The 17,336-nt window shown below is 45.6% G+C and overlaps 1 protein-coding gene across 12 annotated transcripts in view; it reads left to right on the plus strand.

The window, feature by feature from the left end:
- SLC7A7 (solute carrier family 7 member 7) overlaps window positions 1-17,317 on the plus strand; it is a 74,395-nt gene extending 57,078 nt beyond the window's left edge. For all 12 annotated transcript variants that reach the window (XM_082734631.1, XM_082734625.1, XM_082734629.1 and 9 more), the window contains 8 exons: window positions 11,011-11,136; window positions 11,891-12,035; window positions 13,847-13,970; window positions 14,281-14,384; window positions 14,678-14,774; window positions 16,112-16,261; window positions 16,410-16,593; window positions 16,804-17,317. In XM_082734631.1, coding sequence (XP_082590757.1) covers window positions 11,011-11,136; window positions 11,891-12,035; window positions 13,847-13,970; window positions 14,281-14,384; window positions 14,678-14,774; window positions 16,112-16,261; window positions 16,410-16,593; window positions 16,804-16,910 — 1,037 coding nt within the window. In that variant the 3' untranslated portion in view covers window positions 16,911-17,317. The remainder of the gene's footprint in view (window positions 1-11,010; window positions 11,137-11,890; window positions 12,036-13,846; window positions 13,971-14,280; window positions 14,385-14,677; window positions 14,775-16,111; window positions 16,262-16,409; window positions 16,594-16,803) is intronic.
- Window positions 17,318-17,336: the final 19 nt, after the last annotated feature.

A 17,336-nucleotide genomic window follows, 5' to 3' on the forward strand; every position in this document is an offset into this window, starting at 1 on the left:
TTCACCCATGACGTCTGAGTGAGCAGAATGGTTCTGTAGCCTAAAAGGTAAAAGAATTTGAGGACCTTCTGCTGTCTGAGACCTATAACAGCACCTAGGAAGGGTGGGAGAAACAATACATCAAGGAAGCCAGGAAGAAAAAAATGTGTGTGTGTGTATTTAAGAGTTTATTTATTTGACAGAGAGAGAGAGCGAGAGATAGTGAGAGAGGGAATACAAGCAGGGGGAATGGGAGAGGGAGAAGCAGGCCTCCCAGTGAGCAGGGAACCTGATGTGGGTCCTGATCCAGGACTCTGGAATTAGGACCTGAGCGGAAGGTAAGAGCTTAACGACCGAGCCACCGAGGCACCCCAAGAAAAATGGTTTTAAGGGGGAGAGAGTATCCGAACCCAGCATGAGATAGCACAGACAGACATATAGTAGAGAAAGGGAGGAGAGACTTGAAGTTTGTAGGGTTAGGCCACAGACCGGAAGCTTTTTCATAGACCTTACATGTGGTTGTTCTAAGGAAATGACAGCGATAGAACATTCTAGAGACATCTGGGTATAGCAGGCCTGAGCAAACCAGTTAAGAGGCTCGGCAGCTCCCCAAAGGCTGTGACTCTGGATTATATGTAGACCAGCCTAATGCAGAGACATGCGGTTTTCCCTGGAGCAACATACCACAAAGCTTGCTCGAGTCAGTTAAGCCCACTGATGGCTATCCTCTTGCTGTCCTTTGGGTTGAAGGATTTCACCAGTCAGGAGATACCTGAGGTATGTCTCTGGTAACTTTGAAGTTCAAGATAGAGTACTGAGTGGAAGGTAGCATCTTCATGTCTGTCCATTGAAGGCTGGGTATATGAAAGCAAAAAGAGAACCTAGAACAGAGTCCCCGACCGTGAATGCTAAGATAGCAGAAGGCTAAACTCTGGCAAGGGATAGAGCAGATTTCATGGAGACTGGGGGAGAGATGTTTAATACAGGTTTCACCTGAAATTTTAGAGGAAAGGATAAAAATGCACAGATGAAAGTATAAATCTGGGTATTCTGGAGGCTGTGAGGAATTATAGGGAAGAATAAAGGTGGAAAAGTTGCTGAGTAATGCGTTTGGAAAATCAGGGTAGAAGATTGGGAATGATGATTTTGGACTCCTATTCTGTAAACATTAAATAAGGCCTATAAACATTTGCTTTTTGCTTTTCTTTGCAAGGAGGAAAGAATTTCCTATGTGATGAGAATAAGACCGGGAAAGCATATAAACCTTGTTGAGAAATGGCGGGTTTCCTAGAAAAGCTGAGACTGATGCGGTGTGTCAGAGAGAGCTTTGCTTATATCAGGATCTGCTGTAGAATGAGATGACGCTTGCTCCCTCTGGGCAAGGTCGAGTTTTGATTCTTTGGATTGCAGTGAGAGGGAAATTTCAGTACTCCCCAAGACACAGAGACCTGTCAAAGGATTTTACTTCCCCGTTTTTTCATTCTGACAAATGCAGCGAACAGTCCCATCCTGTGCTGCCCTGGGCTCTCTGCCTGCAGATGGGTTTCTTCTTACAGCCAAATAGAAGTCTTTCTTCTCTCCCCCTGGGCCTCACAATTATGTGGCCCATCTCTCAGGGAACAAAGACACTAGCCTCTGTTAATCTGTCAGCTTACCTGGGGAAGAATTATTACTTGGTGCTGTCAGAGACTCTCAGATTCCCCTTGGGGAATTTTCCTGAAGGTCTCCTATAGCAGTAGTGCATGGAAATAAATCCCCATCCTACGGGAAGAAGCATGGTGGAGAGAACAAGAGGATAAAAGCAAAAATAAGTAGGAACGATGTGATTGTAGGTAAAAACTGCCCATCATTGGATCAGAGGGAATAGGAAATAGTTTGCTTTCCTAAAAATCACGACAAAATTTGTGCTAAAGGGAAAATAAGGCAGTGATGGAAGTCTCAACTCCTTGAGCATTTTTTGCTAAAATCTTTTTCATTCCAGGGCACCTGGATGGCTCAGTGGGTTGGGCCGCTGCCTTCGGCTCAGGTCATGATTTCAGGGTCCTGGGATCGAGACCCGCATCGGGCTCTCTGCTCAGCAGGGAGCCTGCTTCCCTCTCTCTCTCTCTGCCTGCCTCTCTGCCTACTTGTGATCTCTGTCTGTCAAATAAATAAATAAATAAATAAATCTTTAAAAAAAAAATCTTTTTCATTCCATTAGAAGCAGTACCTCTATAATAAAAAAAAAAAGTTTATTATAAAACAGTTCAAACATACAAAAATAGAGTGAATAATGTGATGAACTCCCAGGGTTTAAGCACCAGCATGAATGATTAATCACTCTTGTTTTATCTATACTCCAACCCGCCCCCTTATCCCATTAGATTATTTAAAGCAAATCCAAGACATTATACAATTTAACCTGTAAAGGCTTCAGTATGAGTCGCTAAAGGATAAGGATGTTGCTATTGTTTTAGTATTATTAATTTAACATAACCAGGGGAAATGTGGGATTCTTGTGTGAAAGTGACTCTGCGTACCCAGAGTTTGTACCTTCCAGAAGAAGAAATCGTGTATTTCCTCAGAAATACACTCTAAATTTGGGCAGAGATTGCAGAAAAGTTCAGGGAAAACAATTTATAATCTCGTAGCTAGGGACTCAAAAAAAAAAAAAAAAAGGACCAGTAGCTTCTCTGAATGAAATTTTCATCTATTTTATCAGAATTCTCTTATTTAGGAAGAGGAGAGCCATGTGAACAAACTGGTAACTGAAGCTTTTTGATAAACTTAGATTTTTAGAAACGAGATCCATAAGCAATGGTGAGAGGTGGTATGAGGAGGACTAAATGCAGGAGTGACCCAGAGCTGTGAGAAGAACACCCGAAGGTCGGTGCCCAGCCTCAGCCTAGATCTGTAGAACCGACTGCAGGGGATAAAAAGCTCTAGAAGCAACAAACAGAGTGAGAACAGCAAGGGCAGTTAGTTCTCGAATAACAGATGGTGGAGAGAAAGGAGAAGGCCATAGTCCCAGTTTCCCTATCGTTACATAGCAGAAAGATTGCTAACCTAGTAAAGAGTCAGTAAAAAACAGATCCAGGCCAACAAAAAGATGAAGACCAGGAGAACTGAGGAGATAGTGATAAAGCATGGCATTGCTTGAAGTGTTCCTAACTATCCACTTGCAGACAAATGGAAAGAATTTATAACTAGCTCAAGCATTCTCCCATGAGGCCTCTCCCTGATCTTAAAGAGCAGGAAGGGTGTGAAAAGAAAGCTGTTGAGTGAGGTATTAACTAATTTTCCTATTGCTGCTGTAACAAATTTTGACCAATTCGGTTACGTAAAGCAAACAAATTTAGGGGCACCTGGGTGGCTCAGTCAGTTAAGTGGTTTTCGCTGGGGTCAGGATCTCATGGGTCTGGGTTTTTTTTTTTTTTTTTTTTTTTGAGATTTTATTTATTTATTAGAGAGATCACAAGAAGGCAGAGACGCAGACAGAGGGGGTGGGGCGGAAGCAGGCCCCCCGCTGAGCAGAGCGCCCGATGCAGGCAGGGCTGGATCCCAGGACCCTGAGATCATGACCTGAGCCAAAGGCAGAGGCTTAACCCACTGAGCTACCCAGCCGCCCCGGATCTCCTGAGTCTTGAGGTGAAGTCCTGCATCAGGCTCCATGTTCAGTGGGGAGTTTGCTTGAAGATTCTCTCCCTCTGTCCCTCCCCGAGTTCCCATCTACTTACTTTCTCTCTAAAATAAATAAATCTAAAAAACACACAAGTTTATTATCTTACCTGTAGCAGTCTGAAATGGGTCTCAGTGTCATGCTACTTTCTGGGTTCTCTAGGGAAGAACCCATTTTCTTGCCTTTTCTAGCTTCTAGAAGAGGTCCATATTCCTTGGCTCTTGGTCCCCTTTCATCTTCAAAGCTAGCAGTGGCTAGTCAGGTCTTTCTCACATTGCATCACGGTGACACCAACCCTTCTGTGTTCCAGGTCCATTATTGTGCCCACAAAAATGATAATCCAGCTTTCTGAGGAAGAGGTGGATTCTGAGCATTCTTTTTTTTTTTTTTTTAAAGATTTTATTTATTTGACAGAGAGATCACAAGTAGGCAGAGCAGCAGGCTCCCTGATTCTCAGCATTGTGCACTGAATAATTTGAAGTTGATTCCAGTCTAAATTCTAGGCTCATCTGTTAAACCTGGTTAGCAGTGTGTGAGGAAAAGAAAGGAAGATCTCTAGTCACCTTATGGATTCACTAGTAATAAACCATGCTAAGCTAACCTCATTTTTGGTTCAATTTTGGCCTCATTTTGGCTTAACTTTAATTTTTTATTCAAGTATAATATAAAAGGAACAGTGCATGTGTCCTAAGTGTACAGATTGATACATTTTCACAAATTCACATACCTGTGACCATCATCCACCTCAAAAAGCCAGCCCCCCAAGCCCCTCTTGTGTTCTCTCAGGCACTCCCTCTTGTCCCCCATGCACACACAAAGGGGAAATGCTATCCTTCTTAGTAGCATGGATTTGTGTTGGCCATTCTTAAGTGAGTGGATATACAGGATATGCATTTTTTTGTGTGCCTGACTTTTTCACTTAATATGTTTGTGAAGTTCATATTTTTATAGTTGTAGATATTTCAGTATTTAGTATTCCACTGTATTTAGCCGCTCTACTCTTGATTGGCATTTGAGTTGTTTCTAATGATTATTTTTGCAGTTATTATTTTTTAGAGATTTTATTTATTTATTTGACTGAGAGAGACACGGTGATAAAGGGAACAGAGGCAGGGGGAGTGGGAGAGGGACAAATAGTCCTCCTGCTGAGCAGGGAGCCCAATGCAGGCCAATCCCAGGACTCTGGGATCCTGACCTGAGCCGAAGCAGAAGCTTAATGACTGAGACACCCAGGCGCCCCTCAATAATTTTTTTTAACTAAACTCTACACCCAACACGGGGCTCGAACTTAGGACCCTGAGATGAAGAATCATACGCTCTCGGGTTCTTGACTGGCTCAGCTGGTAGGGCATGTGACTCTTGGTCCTCAGGTCCTGAGTTTGAGCCCCATGTTGGGTGTAGAGATTATATTTAAAAAAATAAAAAAAATCACATGCTCTATGGAACTGTGGTTATTTCTAAAAAGCGATGAACATTCTAGTGTAAATATGTGCTATTTCATTTGGATCATTGGATATGTCATTAGAATGCAAGAGCAGAGATGCATACGGATTTTAGAAAATCTCCTGGCAAATTATCATATTCTTTTTTTAATTTATTTTTTATTTTATTTTGTTTTTAAAGATTTTATTTATTTATTTGACAGAGAGACATATATTTATTTGACAGAGAAAGAGAAAGTACAAGGCCCGGGGGAGGGAACAGTAGGGAGAAGGAGAGGCAGGCTCATGCTGAGCAGAGAACCTGACATGGGTCTCTATCCCAGGACCCTGGGATCATAACCTAAGCAGAAGGCAGATGCTTAACCGACTGAACTATCCAGGTGCCCCTCTCATGATACTCTGGTTGAAGAGGTAGAAAAAGGTGGACTAGATAAGAGTAGTTTGATGGATTCTTGGTCGATGTAGAATAATGACAGCATAGGGGAAGGTCTATAGTCATGACTACAGGGCTCTGCCTATCTAGTCAACATTTTTTTTTTTTTTTAAGATTTTATTTATTTATTTGACAGACAGATCACAAGTAGGTAGAGAGGCAGGCAGAGAGAGAGGAAGGGAAGCAGGCTCCCTGCTGAGCAGAGTCCAGGACCCTGAGATCATGATCTGAGCCGAAGGCAGAGGCTTTAACTCACTGAGCCACCCAGGCACCCCTCTAGTCAACATTTTTGTCAATGACTTCAGGGAAGACTGTGCTAATCAAATTTGTGCTAATCAAATTTGCAGATTTCACAAAATTGAAGGCTTTTGACATGCCTGATAAAATTAAGGGGGAAAATCCATTTTTAGTAGTTGGAAATGATCTCTAAAAATTTCAGAGGAAAGTTGCTAGGAATAAATGTTAACATCTCATATTTGGGATTAAAAAAATTACTTTTAGGGCATCTGGGTGGCTCAGTTTAAGTGCCTGCCTTTGGCTTGGGTCATGATCCCTGAGTCCTGGGATTGAAGCCCACATAGGGCGCCTTGCTCCGCGGGCAGTCTGCTTCTTCCCCTGCCACTCATCCTGCTCATGCTCTCTCGCTCTCAAATAAATAAAACTTTTTTTTTTTAAGATTTTATTTATTTGTCAGACAGACAGTGAGAGTGCATGAGTCAGAGGTGGAGGGAGAAGCAGGCTTCCTGCTCAAGAGCCTGATGCAGGGGAACTTGATCCTAGGATGCTGGGATCATGACCTGAGTCACCCAGGCTTCCCTCAAATAAATAATTTTTTAAAAACATAAATAAAATCTTTTTAAAAAAATCACTATTATAGGCCCAAAAAGGGGGATAGGGAAATGCTCATCAGTTTGAGGTGGGATTGTAGTTGACAGTGAATTCAAACTGAGATCCCTTAGTCTGCAGAAGTGTCTGGAGTGTTCTCTGTCAGTCTCCTGTTTCAGGGACATCCTGACAAAGTGAAGTGAATGCAGAGGGGAGAACCTCGGTGGTGAGCAGCCTGGAAGCCACATTTGCACAGTAGAGGTTGAAGAAACTGGGTTTTTAGTCTGAAAGGGGGAAGCCTCCAGGGGGACAGGATGTTAATCTTTGATAAGAAGGGCCATTATGTGGATGCAGAGTTAGCCAAATTCTGTGTGGTTCCAGAGGCGGGGTCTAGGACTAGAAGTGGTGAGGAAAAGGTTTTTGGCTTTATGGAAGGAAGAGCTGTTGATCTCTTTAAAAAATGGGATGAGTTGTCTCATAAAGTACTGAGGTTTTATAGTCCCTGGGAATTTGAAGCAGAAATACGCTGAATAGTGGCCTAAGTTTTATGTGTTCCATTCTCTGTATATAAAACTAATAGTGCTGGAAGAAAACAAAACATCCCCAAAACTAACAGTGTTGGGAGAACTGTGGGGTTAATGTTCTTTTTCAGGGACTGTTTAGTGTGGCATCTAAATCAGATCTGGGCATCCGATCCCGAGTGGGCCTGCGCGCTTTGTTCTGTTCTGGATCAACCTATGTGGGTGCTTTCCTGGCTTTTGAGTTCTGCAGTCATTGCTGGGCCTTAGAGCTATAGGACTAGCCTGCTTGCCCCTCCAGGAGAGCCCATGACCATTTAGGAGCATCTCCCCGCCCCCCTCCCGTTTTTTTTTAAGATTTTATTTATTTGAGGCGCCTGGTGGCTCAGTGGGTTAAAGCCTCTGCCTTCGGCTCAGGTCATGATCTCAGGGTCCTGGGATCAAGCCCCACATCGGGCTCTCTGCCAGTCTCTCTGCCTACGCATGATCTCTGTCAAAAAAAAAAAAAAAAAAGAGGATTTTTATTTATTTACTTGGAGAGCAAGCAAGAGAGCATGAGCTGGGGGAGGGGCCAAAGGAGAGGAAGAAACAGACTCCCCACTGAGCAGGGAGTCTGGTGCCAGATCCCAGGATCCTGGGATCACGACCTGAGCCTAACGTGGGTCCAAGTGACTGGGCACTGAGCATCTCTCTTTTTTAAAATAAAGATTTATTTATTTAAAAGAGAGAGGATGTATGCATGAGAGTATTAGAGGGTGAAGGGTCAGAGGGAGAAGCAGATTCTCTGCTCAGTGGGGAACCCAACCCGTACTTACTTGATTCTGGGACTCAGTCCTGGGACTCCAGGATCATGACTGAGCCACCCAGGGGCCCAGAGCATCTCTTTAGAGGATTGTGAGAGTGGCTCCTTCAAAGCGTCTTCCTCCAAAGCAGGTCAAAACAGGAATGGAACTGCACGTGAGTCAAGGGTCCAAGGTGATTTCAGGCCATCTTCTTGTGGACTTGGCCCAATGTTGGGTGGAGATGGAATTACACCCTAGAGGTAGGAGGGTAGGGCATGTCTGTCCTTGAAGCTGACTTGCAGTTGCCTCCTTATTACTCTAATGCTATGGTCCCCCCCTTCCCCTGCCTCTGAAACAGGAGGTTGGGCCTCACTGTAGGAACAGTACACTAGGCTGGGCTTTGGGGTCTCCGATGAGCTGTGTCAGCTGTGGGTGATGCAAAGAGCCCAGTCAGCGGTGCTGCCTGGCATACCCATTCCCTGCCCCCATAGCCAAGAGGCCCCAAGGATGCTGGGTGCTGGAGAAGGTGAGAGCCAGCTTTCTTCAGGCAGTTCCTCTGCTCCTGGTTTCTTTCCAGAGGAAAGGTCAGGCAGGAAGATGGGTCAGTGGCTGAGAAATAAGGCTCAGGTACTGGGGAGGGTGAAAAACCGGCAGGTCAAAGGAGGGGTGTGAAATGGATGGATACAGAATTTACGTAGAGAAGTGGTAGGGATGAAAATGGCAATAGTCCATTGTTTTCATTGCAGAATTTGTTGTAGTAAAGGGTGATGAGTTGTCTGTTTGCTGCCCACAGGCCTTGGCAAAGCTGAGAGCAGCTCCCTGTGGCACATGGCTGTAGACTGAGCCAGAACTCGGCCTATCCCGGCTTGGTGTTGTGACTGTGGGTCCCTGAGGGCTAACCATCTACCTCAACAAGGTGATCCCTTCCCTTGTGAATAGTGCAGCATCAGGTGCCCCTGGTGGTGGGTTTTTGTTTGTTTGTTTGTTTGTTTTTCCCTTCAGTAAGCTCTGGACCCAATGGGCCTTGAACTCAGATCAAGATCAAGAGTTGAGTGGTCTACTGACTGAGCCAGCCAGGTGCCTCCCCCTTTTTGTCCCTGGTCTGTCTGTCTTTTTAAAAATTTTTAAAAAAGATTTTTTATTTATTTCAGAGAGAGAGAGAGAGAGAGAGAGAGCAAGTGAGCAATCCTGAGCAAGGGGAGAGGGAGAAGCAGGCTCCCTGCTGAGCGAGAAGCCCAAGGTGAGGCCTGATCCCAAGATCCGAAGATCATGACCAAGCCAAAGGTTAAGGGAAGGCAGATGCTTGACTGACTAAGCCAGGCAGGTGCCCCTGTCCCTGGTTTCTAATCAGAAACCTGGGCTGGGGGCCACCTGCACCTGGGTGGCTCAGTTATTAGTGTCTGCTAAGCGTCTGCCTTCAGCTGGGGTCATGATCCCAGAGTCTTGGAATGGAGCCCCGAATCGGACTCCCTAGCCCCAATGGGGACCTGCTTCTTCCTCTCCCACTCCCCCTGCTTGTGTTCCCTCTCTCGATTTCTCTGTCAATTAAATAAATAAATTAAATTTTAGAAAAGAAAGAACGAAAGAAAGAAAAACCTGGGCCAGGACCTGTTTGTAAGGCAGCAGCAGAGCCCAAGGGTGAGGCGTAGGGGCTACACAATGGAGAGAAGTTGCAGGAGGGCTGATGGCTGGCTGGAAACAGAAGTCCAGTGGTGATTAAAGGATGGGTGATTGACTGCGGAGGATTAACAGGTCTGAAAGATTAGTGGAGGGTGAGACACAGACACTTCTGTCACTTTGTGGGGTGCTAGTGGAGACTGTGCGCTTGTCCTTAATTATTAACTTAGCATTGAGGAATTATGGGTGTAGTCTTGCCCAACCCTGTGATACTGTTTGGTTGTTTATTGTCTTGTTTATTAGGTAGAAAGGCAAGTGTTTGTGTAGGACTAGGATGCCCTTTCTAGGGAAGAGGAAAAAAGAGCTTGGTCAGCCAGGAGACAGGAGGGGTGCAAAGGAGGGAGAGGGAGAGACAGAAGACGATCCAGCTGTTCCTTGAGGTTGGTCTTTCCTGCTTCTCAGGATGAAGATGCTTCCGGGCCAGTGTGGTAAGGCCAGGACACAAGAAAACAGGAGGATTAGGGACAATGAAGGACATGCCTCTGCCAGAACTGAGACAGGGAGGAGGCTTCCTGTGAAGCATGCAAGCCCAACACCAGACCCCCCTTTCTACTGGGAAAGAAGGCAGGCTGATGCTGACCTTGCCCTTGGAGCTCTTACAAGGACTGGCAAGCCTTCCACCTCAAGCTCCTGTGGCTGAGCTGGGAAGGCAGGGGCAGTGAGGTGATTGGCTTCCACAGTGGAGGTGGGCTGCAGGGCCCTGCCCACTTCAGATGCTGGTGTAGGATCCAGAACATTCAGTGGGCTCTCAGAATCCTTTCTTTTCACTTTCTTCCCAGCCACATCCTGGGACTACGGGGCAACCTAACAGCAAATGTGGGCTTCCTTTCTTGAATTTTTTCTTCAGTAGTGGATTGAAACTTTTTTGGGGGAAATGGATTTTCCCGAGATTCTGACAAAGGCTATGGACCTTTTTCTTAGAAAAAAATGCATATTCTTTGGACATGTGTACTTAACTATTTACAAGGAATTTCAGGCGTTGTGGAAGCCCTAGGTTAAGCACCCTGGCTCTAAGGGTGATCTTTGAATTTTCCCAGAGCTTGTAGGGGTAAAATTATTGCCTCTACCCCAGGGTAGGACTTAAGGAATGTTTGTGGCTCATTCTTTTGCATTGTCCATCAGGAAAAATGCCATTCCCACTCTATAGGAACCTTGGCTCCAGGGATCTTTCCAAGTACAAAAACAAGTGGCTGTGCTGGCAGGCGGAGCAGGAAGTCTGGCCCCCATTCTAATCATTGGCCACACGTCCTGACCTGCTGGCCCAGCACTGGATAAGTCACAACAGGAATCGCCAAGGTTAACAATACCACAGATTGTTGAGTCCTGGAGGCTCTATCAGGAGGTAAAGGGGTGCAAAGCTGGGAGGACAGTGACTTTTCAAAGCCATAGCCAAAAAACATCACTAATCCTGTATGGCTGCCAGTCACCTCCCACTGCTGGGAGCACTGTTGTGTGTAAGCAAATCCAGTTACTTTGTTTCCTCCTGATTAAGTGCTGAGGGTATGTGTGGTGCTGCCTACACCTCAGCGGGGCCTTTGAATGCTAATGCTGAGGACCTGCTGGGCAGAGGTTTCAAATAGCTCAGGTCTTTGGCCAACGGGTCTGTTTTGATGACTGCTTCTGGAAGTAATGCTTGGGGGTCCTAGGCTCTCTGGGTGGTAGGGTCATTCACCGATCAGAATTCTTATTTTTTCAGGTCTCTTAACCTTCATTAACTGTGCCTATGTCAAGTGGGGAACGCTGGTACAAGACATCTTCACCTATGCTAAAGTGTTGGCACTGATCGCCGTCATCATCGCAGGCATTGTTAGACTTGGCCAGGGTAAGCTGGAATAGCCGTGAACTCTTGTGCATTTTCTATGCGTCCTACTTCTTTAAATGCCTTTTGTGCATTCTCATTTGCTAGGTGACATGATTTACATTTTATAGAGGAGGAGACTGAGGCTGCAGAATTAAGTATCTTGCCCAAGTCCCTAACTCCTGGTACGTCAGTGGGGATTTGTACACAGGCTGACCTCAAACCTGTCTTCTTTGCATGCTCCCAGAGGCTGATCTTGGCAAAAAGGCTGATCGTCATGCCCTGGGAGTTGGCTTTAGCCGACTGTCTAGCCCAGTGCTGTAGCTATGTTTGGTTTACCCTTGGAAGTTCTGCAAGGGCAGAAATGAACTCCTTGTACCCACCCCCCTCCAATTTCCAGGCAGGAACACTAGTGTGCCCCGCTAGTCTGTTGCCCTGGGCATAATAAGTGCTGTCCTTCTTCCATCCCGTACCAGCTGTTTGTAGTGTTAGAAAGCGGGTAAGAATGGGGCAGCTTACAGGGCAGGACAGAACCACATCACTTCTGTTCTATAGGCCTTCTGCTCTGTAATGGTTCCTTACCCTAGCAAGCTGCCCCAGTCTTTCCTGTCAGGATCCCCATGCGGTCTCTGGTTCCGTTTTAACAGTGTCCTTGCTGTGGAAGGGGTTCTAAGCCCCTCACTTGCGGTGAGCACCATGTTCTTCTCCTTTTCCGGATCACTTTGAAGCTAGGGGTAGGCCGCTAATCCTTCTGCCTTTGATGTTCTCTGGATTCTAGGAGCCTCGACTCACTTTGAGAATTCTTTTGAGGGTTCATCATTTGCAATGGGTGATATTGCCCTGGCACTGTACTCGGCTCTGTTCTCTTACTCGGGCTGGGACACGCTCAACTATGTCACTGAAGAGATCAAGAATCCTGAGAGGTAGGTATCTCCCCATCAGTTTTCCATGGTTGTAAGGATAGCTATCATTTACTGAGATAGCTCACCATAGCCACCGAGACAGATTTTACCAGCTGCACTTGAATAGATGTGAGGCCTAAAGGCCAGAGAGATAGCTTGTCAGGGGTAACCGCAGGCCTTTTCCCATCTGTCACTTCATTCTTCCAGTAAGTACAGCAGGTTGTATCTGTTCTTGTGTGCTTTCTCTTAAGCGTTTTCCTTAATATTCACCTATCCTTATTCCCACATAATTTTAGGTCACAGATGCCCCCAAACTTCCCTGTTTTCTTTGCGAGCCCTTCCTGGTTTCTCAAATTTGTACTGACGTAGTGGTATGATGTCAGCACTTAACAGCATTATTTCAGCCTTGTTATTCTAAATTATTCTACAGTTATTCAGAATGACAAGAGCACTGGACAGGGAGTCAAAGGGTCTGGAGCCTGTCTTTCCACTGATTTGAGTCCCCTGCCAAGGCTGCCAGCTTCCTTATCTGTAAATTGAGGGGGTTGAATGATGTGATCTCCAGAGCCCTTCCTGGCTCTCAGATTCAATGATTTTTGGAACTAAGATGTTCCAAGAGTGGAGTGGAGTTTCTGTAAATTTTTAAGTCAAAACAATAAACTCCTCTTGGTCCACAGCCAGTGTTGCAATCCCGGGAGCAGAAGAGAGAAGTAGGACTGAGGCCCTGGGTCAGTGGTGGTGCTTCCACCTACTGGACAGAAGCTAAATGACTTGACTATGCCCCCTCCCCCGCACTGTGAAGAATGTTTATGAAAGTCATAGCTTTATTGCTTTAGAGGACCTTGTCTTTGTGACTTTCTCCTAGCCACTGGTTAGGATAGCCCCCAAGGTTCTCGGACTGAGTAAGGGGATGGAGTGAACCCAGTTCCCAAGTTGCTTATTTAGATACACACATTGTTCTGGTCATTGAGGACCTTACTCTCTAGATTTCACAATTTGCGTCCCTAATTTCCTCTTATATTTCTCAACCTTAAGACATATTTCCCAATGTTGGCAATCTTGTAAAGGGAATTCTAACACCAAGAGGCTTGGGATGTTAAAAAAACAATAACCCCCATTGGCCACCTCCCCATCCCCAACGTCTTCTGTGCTATTACACAGTGACATTGTTTTTTACTAATTCTTTTTCTGCTGGTTAGCCTTTTCTCTAAATGTGATATTCCTTTCCCTTGATGCTCTTTTTTTTTCTTTTTTTTAAAGATTTTATTTATTATTTATTTGACAGAGAGAGATCACAAGTAGATGGAGAGGCAGGCAGAGAGAGCGAGAGATAGAGGGAAGCAGGCTCCCTGCTGAGCAGAGAGCCCGATGCGGGACTCGATCCCAGGACCCTGAGATCATGACCTGAGCTGAAGGCAGCGGTTTAACCCACTGAGCCACCCAGGCGCCCTCCCTTGATGCTCTTTAAGCTCTGAGCTCAAGAATGAAGTCACTATTGTACACAGCTTCAAAAGCAAAAGCACTGGGGAAACAGGAGGACCCATCCCTGGATTGGTGTTAATAGTCTGAGGATTAGGGGCACCTGGGTGGCTCACTGGATTAAAGCCTCTGCCTTCAGCTCGGGTCATGGTCCCAGAGTCCTGGGATCGCATTGGGCTCTCTCCTCAGCAGGGAGCCTGCTTCCTCCTCTCTCTCTCTGCCTGCCTCTCTGCCTACTTGTAATCTCTGCCTGTCAAATAAATAAATAAAATCTTAAAAAAAAAAAAAAAGAGTCTGAGGATTAAAGGATGTGACCCTGAGACTAATGTCTGCATTATTCTATTTGGCTGTAGGAATCTGCCTCTGTCCATTGGCATTTCCATGCCCATTGTCACCATCATCTACATCTTGACCAATGTGGCTTACTACACTGTGCTAGATATGAAGGACATCCTGGCCAGTGATGCTGTTGCTGTGGTAAAGAATTTTCACTAGAAGAAGGCTGAGGGTGTGTTTGTGGGCTTTTTGGAATATTGTAGGTCCTGAAAGTCCTGGAAAGGGGGTAGTTCTTGAAAGGACTTTGCTTAGGGGTACCTACCTGGCTCAGTTAGTTGAGTGTACGACTCTTGATCTTGGGGTTGAGTTTGAGCCCCATTTGATGTAGGGAAACTAGGCTTACAAGGTTGTCACCCTAGCTGTGGAAGGAGGGTTGGTTAGATTAGGGACCTCTGGGGGCATACTTTCATCCTTTTTAGATCCTAATGACCCTTCTGTTCCTTTCTCTTAGACTTTTGCAGACCAGATTTTTGGAATTTTCAACTGGACAATTCCGTTTGCAGTTGCATTGTCCTGCTTTGGTGGCCTCAATGCCTCCATTGTGGCCGCTTCTAGGTAGGAGTGGTGTCTTTTATGGGGGGTGGGTGTTGTGAAGAACTATGGCAGGGGAGGGTAGGACTTACAGGACCCAGAGTTCAGTCACTATGTTCCCCAAATCGTATTAACCCCTTTGTTCTTGTTTCCATTAGCAGCCTCCAGTTCTCACTCATCTCAAAACTGAACCCTATTCCATATTATTCACACTCTTTTGAAGGAGGGGAGGGCAGCAGGAGTGCTAGGAGGCATGTGAACCAGCCCCACCCAGTATCTCACAAGTTTTTCAGCCTCTCTTATCTTACCCAAAATAGGCTTTTCTTTGTGGGTTCAAGAGAAGGCCACCTCCCTGACGCCATCTGCATGATTCATGTTGAGCGGTTCACGCCAGTACCTGCGCTGCTCTTCAATGTAAGTAACCTCAAGGATGGGGCTGAAAGGCAGACTGGGGGGAAATGTTAACAGAAGAAGTGGAGGCACCTGGTTAAGTGTCTGACATGATTTCAGCTCAGGTCATGGTTTCACGGTTGTGAGGTCGAGTCCCCACGCTCAACATGGAATCTGTGTAAGGCTTGCTCTCTCTCCCACCACCATACATAAATCATAAAAACCAACAAAAACCAGCAAAGCAACTGTTCTGGCTTTCCCAAAACCTCTAAAAAATTTTAGTAGAAAAAGTATCTTCTTGAAAAAGAAAAATGGTAACTCTTCCAGTCTAGGATAAAGCATAAAGTACACTGATTATAATGAAATGACTGCCATGATAGTAAATGACATAATGTTTAAGGGAAAAATGATCTTCTGTGGGAGTAGAAGGTAAAGACAGTAAGACTTCTTAGACAAAGTGCATTTTTTTTTTTTTTCAAGATTTGAGAGTGCATGCCAGGGTGAGGGACAGAGAGAGGGTCTTTTAAGCAGATTCCGTAGGGAGGGCAGAACCAGACATGGGCTTGAACTCAAGACTCTGAGATCACAGCTTGAGCTAAAACTAAGAGTCAGATGCTTAAGTGACTGAGCCCCCTAGGTACTTCTAGATTAATAATTTTTTTTTTTTTTTGGTTAAAGATCTTATTTACTTATTTGACAGAGACACCGTGAGATGGGGAGCGGAAGAGGGAGAAGCAGGCTTCCCTCCAAGCAGGGGGCCTGACATAGGGCTTGATCCCAGGACACTGGGATCAAAGGCAGATACTTAACGACTGAGCCACCCCGGCGCCCCTAGACAAAGTACATTTAAGGTTAGGCTGCAAAAGGTGGAGATGGGCTTTAGGTTAACGAAACAGTATGTGGGGAGGTAGATGGGGCACCTGGCTGGCTCAGTCAGTGGAGCATGCCAACTCTTGGTCTCAGGGTTGTGATTTGGAGCCCCGTGTTAGACATAAAGATTACTTTTAAAAAAAGGGCATTGAAGAAACCCAAAGACCGTATGAGAGTCTTAGGGCAAAGCAGTATGGAGTTGGTTAATAGGAGATAAAAGCTGAAAATGTAGGTTGGAGCCACTAGAGAGAGGTTCTTCAGCGAAAGATTTGTGAGGAATTGTACTGATCTGTGCTTTACAGAGGTTAACTTGGCAAAGGTTTGAAGAATGGGCCTGAAAAACCAATTGAGAGGCCACTGGCTTACTAGAAAAGGAAGGAGATACTGTGACTAGGGTGCTAAAGGTTGTGGGAACAGAAGAGGACAGATGCGGGTGAGCGTGGCTTCAGTGACCAAGACTGTGAGGAGCTGACCTGGGCTTGTGTCCGCAGGGTGTCATGGCACTGATCTACCTGTGTGTGGAGGACATCTTCCAGCTCATTAACTACTACAGCTTCAGCTACTGGTTCTTTGTGGGGCTCTCCATTGTGGGTCAGCTTTACCTGCGCTGGAAGGAGCCTGATCGGCCTCGTCCCCTCAAGGTAATCCACCTCTATCCTACCTTTGCCTGGGACTTGGTGGTAGTTGGGTGTGGAAGTGAAGGGGTTGGAAAGGATCAGTGTTCTCATCTTCACAGAAGAAACTGTTACTAGAGCTGCCTAACCTCCACCTGTTTTCTGTGCCCTCCAGCTCAGCCTTTTCTTCCCCATTGTCTTCTGCCTCTGCACCATCTTCCTGGTGGCCGTGCCACTTTATAGCGATACCATCAACTCTCTTATTGGCATTGGCATTGCCCTCTCGGGCTTGCCATTCTACTTCTTCATCATCAGAGTGCCAGAACACAAAAGACCTCACTGCCTACGAAGGATTGTGGGTAAGCCTTTGGATCTTCAAAATGATTAGCTGTTATATGGCCTTTTCCACCCCTCCACATCTGGTCCCCCGACGCCCAAGTCAGCTTTGCCATAGGGCCTTCTGGTTTTTAGGCTTAACTGAATTATCCCTCAGGTCAGCCCCGTTCAGTGCCCCTTGAACTGAGCTCAGCTGACCTCTTCTTAGTTCTGACTCACATTTCTCTTTGTAGCATCTGCTACATGGTACCTCCAGGTCCTGTGTATGTCAGTTGCTGCAGAGATGGATTTGGAAGATGGAGGAGAGATACCCAAGCAACAAGATCCCAAGTCTGACTAAATACTGTCTAGAATCCATCCTGAGATGTGGAAAGCAGGGGCCTCTCATCCCTTACTGGCTGGAGCCAAGGAAGATGAAAAGGAAAGTACACTTGGTTGAAGCTGCTCAGCCCAGGTTTCTGGACAGATGCCTTCAGTTTTCGAACCTGCCTTTTAAGAGATGAAAAGTAATTTATTTGTTTTGCTACACATTGCTTTATTGTCCCTTTAAAAAATTCTGGAACAGACAGTGGTGGGGAGCATGTCAGGTGTGGGCTTGATCCCCTGTGTTAAGATTTTTACTCACCTCTGGGTGTGCCTACCCACTCCTTTTCCTTTAAAAGAGCCAAAAATGCTCTGAAATTCCTGTCTCCTTTAGAGACATGAAACTGTCACAGGTGCTAGATAATAAAAGGGTTATGTTCTAAACTTTGAGTGGTTTCATTTG

This window comes from Mustela nivalis (assembly GCF_964662115.1).
Source record: "Mustela nivalis genome assembly, chromosome: 6".
Lineage (NCBI taxonomy): Eukaryota > Metazoa > Chordata > Mammalia > Carnivora > Mustelidae > Mustela > Mustela nivalis.